Genomic DNA, 9950 nt, shown 5'->3' with positions numbered 1-9950 from the left:
GTGCTTTATTAAAGGTTCGCAGGTTGCAAACACCCAACCCACCATTCACAATTGGGGCACATACTGTCTTCCAGCTAACTAGGTGGAATTTCTTCTCCTCGCCTAAGCCTCCCCATAAGAATGCCCTAAAAAATTTCTCAATCTTATTTGCCACTCCTACAGGCATAGGAAAAAGAGATAAGAAATATGTGGGTATGTTAGAGAGTGTGCTCTTAATAAGAGTAAGATGCCCCCCTTTTGATAAATACACCATTTTTCCAATACATCCCGCCATCATTTTCTCTATCTTCTCCACCACTCCATCCCAAATAGCTCTATTCTTGAAAGATGCTCCTAACGGAAGGCCCAAATAATTCATAGGAAAAGAGGACACCTTGCAATCCAAAAGACTGGCAAGACTGCTTATAGAGTTTGGACCTGACTACTATCCGCTTCGCAAAATATTATATTATGAACCTCACCTACCGGTAACATCTCAGATTTGCTAAGGTTCACCTTAAGCCATGACACTGCTTCAAAGCAAAGTAACAATGCTCTTAGAGTTTGGACCTGACTACTATCCGCTTCGCAAAATACCAATGTCATATGCAAAAAGAAGATGTGAGATAATAACCACCCAAGCCATTTCCCACCTTAAACCCGGATAAAAAACCCCCATCAACAGTAGCCTGCACCATCCTACTCAATGCCTCCATAACGATGACAAATAAGAGAGGAGATCTGTCTCAAACCCCTCGAGCTATCAAAAAACCCAGCAGGAGTGCCATTGACTAAAACTGAGAATCGAGCAGTTGAAATACAATGCTTCATCCATGAAATCCACCTATTTCCAAAGCCACACCTCTCAAGCAGGTATAAGAGGAATTCTCAATTCACATGATCATAAGCCTTCTCCATATCCAGCTTGCATAGAATACCTGGGCTTCCCTCCTACAATCTAGCATCTAGGCTCTCATTTGCTATAAGCACTGAATCAAGAATATGTCTCCCACGAATAAAAGCATTATGTGGCTTGGATATAATATTTTCTAACACTGGACTAAGCCGGTTAGCAAGAACCTTCGAAATAATTTTGTAAACACTGCTAACCAAACTTATTGGACGAAAATCCTCAATGAGTGAAGCCTCGTGTTTCTTGGGGATGAGGGCAATAAAGGTCGCATTGAGGGATTTTTCAAACTTCTGATAAGTATGGAATTCACTGAACACCTGCAGAACATCCCCTTTCACAACATTCCAACAAGTTTGGAAGAAACCGATTGAGAAACCATCCGGTCCTGGCGCTTTATCCTTAGCCATTCCAGTGATTGATAACTTTGAAAATCTCTTCATCAACAAACGGTCTCTCCATAGCACTCACATATTGTGGATCAATTGTTTCAAAAGACAAAGCATTGAGCTTCGGCCTCCAATCTGCCGATTGGGTGAGAAGATTCTCATAATACTGTACAATATGATTTTCTAATTCTGGAGGAGAGGATAACACCTGTGTACCAGAAATGAGCGACTCAATGTTATCGTTTCGACGATGTGAATTAGCCACTTTGTGAAAGAACTTTGTGCACCTATTTCCTTCTTTCAACCAAAGAGTCCTGGATTTTTGACGCCATGATATCTCCTCTGACGATAAAACCCTCTCCAACTCTGCCACCACCGTGCCCTTCCTCACTAATACCTCCTCCGATGCACCTCCCAATAGTTCTCTACCCTCTAACTCCTGCAATTCCTCCAACAAAGAAGACTTCTGATTGTCTGTGTGCCCAAAAACTTCCAAGTTCCATTTTTTTAGATCTTGTTTTAGAGCTTTGAGCTTGGCTGCTAAAATGAAGCTTGGCGTGCCACTAAACTGATACGATATCCACCAAGCACGCACCGTGTCTACAAACCCATTAGCAGTTAGCCACATGTTCTCAAACTTGAAGTACCGACAACCCCTATGTATGCCCCCACAATCTAGAATAATGGAAAAATGGTCTGAACTGACTCGAGCTAATCTTTTTTGGCTTACTTCTAGATAGTGCGCTTCCCATGACGGAGAGACAATGAATTTATCCAACTTCGACCAAGCCCAGTCATTAGACCATGTGTATTCACCCCCCTTGACCATGTGTATTCACCCCCCATCAAGGGCAGGTCCATAAGATCCAGATAAAAAATGAACTCAGAAAAATCCTCCATGGCCCTAGCATGCCGATGATGCCCTGAATGTCACTAGAAAAACGGGTAATGTTGAAATCACCTCCCATACACCACGGCACATCCCATAATGAGTATGTACCCGCCAATTCCTCCCACAACCTTCGCCTATCACAATCCCTATTTGGACCATAACACCCTAAAAAAGTCCATTCCCATCCATTACACACATTTTTAAATAAAGTGGAAACAGAGAACTTGCCAACACACTCCTCGATCACCTCGACCACTCTTCTATCCCACATTAATAAAACACCACCTGAAGCTCCCAATGATGCCAAATAAGACCAACCCACATGCGAACATCCCCATAAGCTACGCACAATATTTCTATCTATAAGACTCAGCTTTGTTTCTTGTAGACATACCACATCACCCTTCCACATATGAAGACGTTTATTACTATCATTAAGTCCCCGTATGTTCCAAGATAAAATCTTGGGCTTCATAAAAAACTTAACTTGCCCCTCCCTTTCGTTCTATCCCTTCAACTACTTCCTTCCTTAACGTCATAATTGTGGCAGATTTCGACCGGCCAGCTTCAATAGCCACAACTAGCGCCATAAATTGCTCTTCAAAGCCTCCAAAAGAAACCCCAAAAATATCTTGAAGCTCCTCTACCTTCTTAAAAATCCAATTAGACGAGCAACTCCCATGATTAGTAGGAGGAAGTGTACAAAGTGGAGTAGCTACCCCCTCCTCACCTACACTGTCCTTAGGAAGCAAAGACAGTTCCGAACCCCCCTCATTTCTAGAGAAAAAATCTTCCCCTGCCACTACCGGATCCTCCATACTCGAAGACCCAAAACCTTGCGAGACAACCTGCACCGGCACAACATCTTGAGCTACTACCTCCACACATGGCTCAATCTGTACACTCCCCAGCCCCACTTCAAGAGACAGTGAGTGTTCCGAGCTCCCCACCACTACCGGATCCTCCATACTCGCACAACCAAAACCAGGCGAGACAACCTACACCAGCACAGCATCTGGAGCTACTATCTCCACACACGGCTCAATCTGTTCACTCCCCCACCCCACTTCAAGAGCCAGCGAGGAATCGACCTCACACGGATGAGGAACCGCGTCAATCTCCATCGCGATCTCTCCATCCTCCAACCCCACCCCTTGAAATATCTCAACCGGCACACCAAGGTGATCGACTGTGGCCGGCGAACTTTTCTGTGCCAGTGATGGTGCCGACACACTGTGTATTGGCTCCCCCGGAGCCTGTTTCGGATCCTGGCCCGATATCTCGGTGGCCCGAGATAACTGCCTCCAGGCCTTGGTTTGACCATCGGCCCTGCCCAAACTTGGGCCCCATGAACCCGAGATATACGGCCCATGCTTGTGACCCGTTACCCGACCCAAGTCAGACTTCATCTCTACCTTTCCTTTGACGCAGCGTTTCAAATAACCAATTTCTTCTAACACTGCACCCACTTTTTCCTCTAGACCAACCAGCATCCTCATAATGGTTTCCTCATTCAACCCCACCAGCCCACTGCCATCTTCCTCATATCTCTGTATAACCTCTGCGATAGACACGTCTGACACCCCAGCACTAACGGCTCGAGGCACTGCCTTCAGCACCTCACTGTACGTTCTTTCACCTCCTGCCTTCAACGATGGAGCAACACCACCATTACCTGCTTGAACAACAGAAAATACTCTGGTTCTTTTACCCGAAATAGAGGATGCATGGAGTTCCATTAAAGTATCACCAAAATTTTTCCATCCCTCCCCCTTCCTCCCTTCCGGCACAACAATCAACTCTCTCCTCTTATCACGACCAAACTCTGAGAGAGAAATGAAGTTTCCATTGTAATTATGTCCCTTTCTCACCATCAGCACCGTGTCTCCTTTTCTACAAGTTCTCAAGAACTCATGAACACCCCTAGACACTGCACATTCCCTCACCATAGAACCCAGCCACCCCATGGCTTCATTATCTAAAGCTATGTATTTCACAAAACGGTGACTACTTTCTATGATTTTCCACCACCTATCATTTTCCTTCATGAACTCAAACAACTTCTGGTCAATACATAACTCATTGTATCGCCCCATCTATAGCAACCCACAACTAAAACCCAAAGCTACAATGATACGTTAATCTTCAGAAAGGAGCAAAAGCCATTGACAAATCACCACCAACATGGAATCTTCTTAATTGTAGCATGTTGTGAAAACAGTAAATAATTTTTTTGATAAATAAAATAGAATAGCAGATTTGGGACCGAGGGTCCTCATGAAAAGAATAAATAATGCCTAGTAGACATCACAAATGATCTGGAATTTCATTAACTTTGCAAATGCCTATATCTTCTTAAATAGGCATTGCTTGTTTGTATAGTCACCACTTCTAATGAACCCAAAGAATAGAGAATAGTTGCAATATTAAAATCCCAAATTTCAATCCCAGTAATTAATAATTTTAGAATCCAAAAGGTACCTAAATTTTATTGGGAAACAGAATCATTGGAGTTGATTTTGATTTCAGGCATTGCACGACAGAAAAAAGGTGGGGCACATCTCGTCTGTCTGGAAATAATCAGATAATGTAGGGACTGCTATTATCTAGTATTTCCTAGTTTCGAGGCATATAAGCTCTAGATCTTAGCGGCATATAATTTGATCAAGATGTGATTGTTGTTCATTGATGCTTTATATGTTAGAATGAAGTAAGAATGAGGGGTATTCCCGCTTTGTCTAATATGGAGCATTTGGAATGAATGGTAGAATTTTTTAGGGTGTTGAGACCTTGATTCCTAAGACAGTTTTTCAATGAATGTTATTCTTCTGACTCTCTAGTAATTGATTCCTCCTTATCTCCCTTTGAATTTATGATCTATTAATTTGTAGGATCTGATGATCACTTTAGCTGGTTAGTAGCTAATGTGTAATTTGGATCACTGTAGGATCTGATCCACAACCAAATTTGATCTTAGTTTCTATTTGGGAAATAAGTCCAATTGTCAGAGGTTTAAAAATGAGGAAATTTTATGACTATATAGTCATTTTCTTCGTGACTTTTTAATTGAATTCTTATGTCAAACTCAGAAGCTGAACATATAGGTTGTCACTTTAGCTTCTTCAAAGAAGATATGTTACTGAAGTCAGTTTTTCTTATTATTATATAAGGTGGGTTTGCTACTGAAATTTCTTTTTTGGTACAAAAAAAAACTGAAGGTGTTGGATCTCTATGTTTGGTTGAGCTTCCGATTGGAGGATTCCTTCCCAGATCGTGATGTGGCATCATCACAGAAAGCCATTTGCAGTCTGTGAGTTTTATTGATTTTTACGTGTTAATTTTCATTTTGCTCTTTTATCTTATTGGTCTACATTGAATTTGTAGGTTGATCGAGGAGTTCCTGGAAAGACTAGGGTGGCAGAAGCCGAGGGCAAGGAGGTTACCGTCACGTAGAAGCTTAGGGTCTCTGCTATCCAAAGACATCAGGCCATACTTGTGAGACAGTTCTGATTTTCGCCATGCAACCATTCCTTCTCTTAGATCTTCGACAGCTTTTAGGATAAAGAAGTTCAACAGCTGAAAACTCCAGCTTTTCAAGAAAGTTCCTTTACTTCGTCCATTGTTCTTTAATTCAATCAATTGCTCTGGCAATCATTATACTATTTGTCAAACAGTAAATGTAAAAATCTGGTGAGAGTAATGTGATATAAATTGATGGAATTGTTATTTAATAATGCTACTTTGGCCTCTCATTTTGACTTCTCATTTTAATCGTTTATATATTTATTTATTTATTTTATTTATTGATTAAGAAAGTGACTATTAATGTATTGATATTTTTTTAGTTTTTCAAAAAAATGTGAAATAAAAAATAAAAAATAAATAAAATACATGAGTTTTGTTTAGGCTGCCGCCAGCAGGCCAAGGCAGCTCGCCCAGCGGTTACTGTTGGGCGGCAATTAGCGTTACTCATTACTCGTTATTTCCTTTACAAAAGCGACGTGTTGCGGGAAGTATACTGATTTTGACTGGCCAAAAATATGGTACAAGTTCCAGTGGACCAGTCGAACCTGCAACTAATCTTTTTTCTTACCCAAAAAAGAATTTGCATCTACAAGCTCTCCACAATTAAAAAGTGTGCAAGGAAAATAAGCAAGCTACTCGGTTTGCATACTAATTAGCATGAGCGGTGGTTTAAGTTTGCTTGGTCATGTGAATAAAATGGCCTCATCTTCTGGAAGGCTAATGTGATGTTCACAAGACGAGGCTATACGAAAGTAAAGTCGTGCAACGTAAGTCAAAGTCACACTAAAAGTGGAATTGTACGAAGAGAAACATAATTTTGAAAAGCTTATACGGTCAGCTATCATTTGCTTCCTGAAAACAGTTATAGGAGCACAAATCTTCCAATTGTGCAGCTTAAAATTCTTGGATACACAACTTATGTTGCTTGTTTTGCTCTTTCGTATAAAACTTCTTGTTTTGGTGCCTTTCATCTTGGTAGGCACACGCCTCGAATCTGGTAATATAAAATGTGACAGACAATTTGTCAAACACACTAATCCCATTAACCATTTATGTTAATGTCATGTTTCATACACCTGGGATAAGTTCCAACAACTTGGGCCGGGATGTTTCTACCTGAACCACAAAGACAGAGGGGGAGCTCGGTGGTGGTCTGGGGATCCTTCAATGCTAAAGTCAATATTATGTTTAGGAGAATAACAGAGTTCGGAGAGATTTATTCGTACCTAGAGCATGGCTTTTATACGAGGACATTCTCGTATCCTATGTCAAGGGTTTGCATCACACTCACAGTTGCTCCGATCATGGCCTTTAATGCGGCGTGGCATCTGAGGTGACGCCATTAATGCAACGTAGCTCCCCGAGTGGCATCTCGCCAGTAGGAGATCGGCGTGGTCACTTCTTGTTCCCATCGTCAAAGAATCGAGGGTTGCTCATGCTTTCCGTTCACTTGTCGACATATGTATTTTAATGCTAGGTGCCGCAGGTGAGTGCCAGGGTCGGCCTGTCTCTTCTTTCCCCTTCGATTGGTTTCCCAACGATGCATTCCCTTTCTGCTAACACAGTTTATGGGCCAGGTTCTTTTGGTGATTCTTGGGTCGTGGAAGGGTAGGACCTAGTCCAAGATGGGCCTCAATATCTGGGCCAGGCCCAACCCAGTGGATTGGGAGGGGAATTTCCCTCCCTATTTCTATTTGAGGAGCAGAATTTGTAAGTTTCAACAGCGGTTGAAGTGGTAATTTGTCGTCCAAGGTTTCTTGAAAACTGGATATTAGAAAGCTAATTTCTACCATGAAAAGCAAGCATTCTCAAAGTCGAATTGGACCCACATCACACTTCTGAGGATTTGTTTACTTATTAGGACGGAATGATTTATTGCTCATCTGCCCGAAAGCTTCCTCAGGCGGGTCCAATGGTTGAATTTGGGAGACCAAAATACGGAATTCTTCTTCAGAGCTGTGAGAAGCTACCATGGGAGGAATAGGATAGTGTCCGTCAGTAGAGATGATGGCACAAGGATTAATGAACCGAGAGAGGTGAAGGAGGAGATAGTTGGGTATTTCCAAAGGTTACTCAGTGTTGCTACTCATGATAGATCTAAAAGTGAGTTAATAAAACAGTTGCTTTCATCGTAAAATCAATGGAAAAAAATTAGATGGGATGAGAGATCCTACACTGATGGAGATTTATTCAAAACTTACACACAACATCGTATAGAACAGCTGAACCAATTCATCCTGAGCTGAACAATAATTAAAGAAAGATTTGCTAAATGTTTCTTTCCTCTTTTGCCTGTGACATCAACTTTTCACACTGTTCCATTGCTTTTGTCATCTTCTTGCCCTCGAGTTCTTTCATCAGCATCTTGCATGTGCAGTCCTTCGGAACCAATCCCTTTGACACCATCTCTTCAAAGAATAAGCAAGCCTGTTCAAGTTTCCCGCCCTTACATAACTCGCTCACCAGAAGCGAGTAAGTCCCTACTTCTATGCTAATGTCATTTCTGAACATGTGATCTAGCAAGAAGTATAGCAGCTTCATTCTCTTCTTTCTGCAGCACATCTTCAATAGAGGAGCATAGGTCTTAATATCTGGCTTGCAAGAATCCTCTTCCATTTTCTGAAGCAACTTCAAAGCGGTCTCTTCTTGCGAATGCATGCAAGAACAAGAAATCAAGGTATTGTACGTCAAGACATCCCGACTAACTCCCTGCTTCTTCATGTCCTCGAATAATTCGTGTGCGTCTTTTAGCCTACCGGCTTTACCAAGAATGAATATCAAACAGCTATAAAATGAGGCATCAGGAACACAGTCATTCCTCTTCATCCTCTCATAAACCTCCAAAGCTTCATTCACCTGACTTGCCTTCCCAAGAGCATGCATCACAATGGTGTAAGTCACTACATTAGGCATGCACCCGTTCTCTTTCATTTCATCAAGAATTTCATCCACTTTGCGAAAATCCTTTTCGCGACCATATGCTTCGACAAAACAATTGTAGGAGAACACATCAGGCTGAAACCCGTGTTTCTCCATATCTTCCATAGCCTTTTTGGCGTGGTCAAGTTTCCTAGCTTTGCACCATCCATGTATCAAAATATTGAAAGATTGAGAATTTACCGGTATCACTCCCTTGAACTCCAAGAAAACATCACGGGCATGCTCAACACTATTCTCTTTCACCAATGCATCCATTAGTACATCCATGGCTGTGGTATCTTTGTTCACACCAAACCGCACCATATTCCTAAATGCCTCAACCGCCTCGTTGTACCTTCGAGCCCTTGCAAGCCTTCTCATGACCTTGCCCATTGTGACCAATGTGACATAACCTCCTAATTGATTCATTTCCTCTACCAACTCCCACATAGGATGGAACTCCTTCGATTTTCCTAAGATGTCGACCATGAAGTCATATAGTTCTGGAGAATGCCTATATTCTGTTTGCGCTTTTGCCCATTTGAAAACTCCAAAGGCCAGTATCCAATCATTACTAAACCTCTTCAGAAGCTGTTCAACCAAACTTTTAGACGCAATAAAACCAGAACCACTTAGAGCTTGAGCTACATTATCAGGCGATGGGTACCGATTCTGGAGGATTTTGCTGATTTTTTCTACGTCGGTTTCGGCAGCTTCGCTTAGCATTCGCTTAACAACTTTGCCGTGATCATGAAGCCTGTGATTCTCAACCCAGTGAGCAAGTGAAGGAACCACAAAATCCTCATCCGAATCTGCAGCGGCGGAGCTCTGGGTCGCGCCGAACTTGACCCAGCTTGGAAGCTCCGGTGACTCGGTGATTTGGGTTGAGTCAATCCTGGTGCAGAAATGGTTGCATAAGAAGTTGCAAGGCAGCGCATGGATGCCGACTTTTCTTTGGCTGAGTGAGTACGAGAGAAGCTTGGAAATTTGCAACACTGAGAACATTTTGGGCTTGGACGATGGTTGGACAGATGGAAGATTGTTCGGACGCAAGAAAAAAAGTGATGCCCCGAGTATTCGGAGAGAAAGGGTTGCCTCGCGTTTTTATGCTTGTTTGTTAACTTTGGTTCCATTTGTTGTAAACTTGTAAATTTCTAGCATCCATCTATTTCACTCTCAATTTAAATAATAAAATAATTAAACCCATCTTGGATTGAAGCCTAAAATTGCAGTGTTCATTCTTTGTGAATAATTGGAATATAATCGAATGATATAATGAATGAATAAATTTGTTAATGGTGAAGCTTACAATTAGCTTTAAAATAAAAGGCCTAGG

The 9950-nt window shown here is 41.8% G+C and overlaps 1 protein-coding gene across 1 annotated transcript; it reads right to left on the bottom strand.

Moving 5' to 3' along the window:
• Positions 1-7853: 7853 nt before the first annotated feature.
• Positions 7854-9826, bottom strand: LOC118348985 (pentatricopeptide repeat-containing protein At3g22670, mitochondrial-like). Its single transcript, XM_035691745.1, has one exon. The coding sequence runs from the start codon at positions 9617-9619 to the stop codon at positions 7964-7966; it is 1656 nt and encodes a 551-aa protein (XP_035547638.1). The 5' UTR covers positions 9620-9826; the 3' UTR covers positions 7854-7963.
• Positions 9827-9950: the final 124 nt, after the last annotated feature.

Source organism: Juglans regia, chromosome 7 (assembly GCF_001411555.2).
Source record: "Juglans regia cultivar Chandler chromosome 7, Walnut 2.0, whole genome shotgun sequence".
In the NCBI taxonomy this organism is placed as follows: domain Eukaryota; kingdom Viridiplantae; phylum Streptophyta; class Magnoliopsida; order Fagales; family Juglandaceae; genus Juglans; species Juglans regia.
Note: the sequence above shows the minus strand (reverse complement) of the source record. Positions and strands in the feature narration are given on the sequence as shown.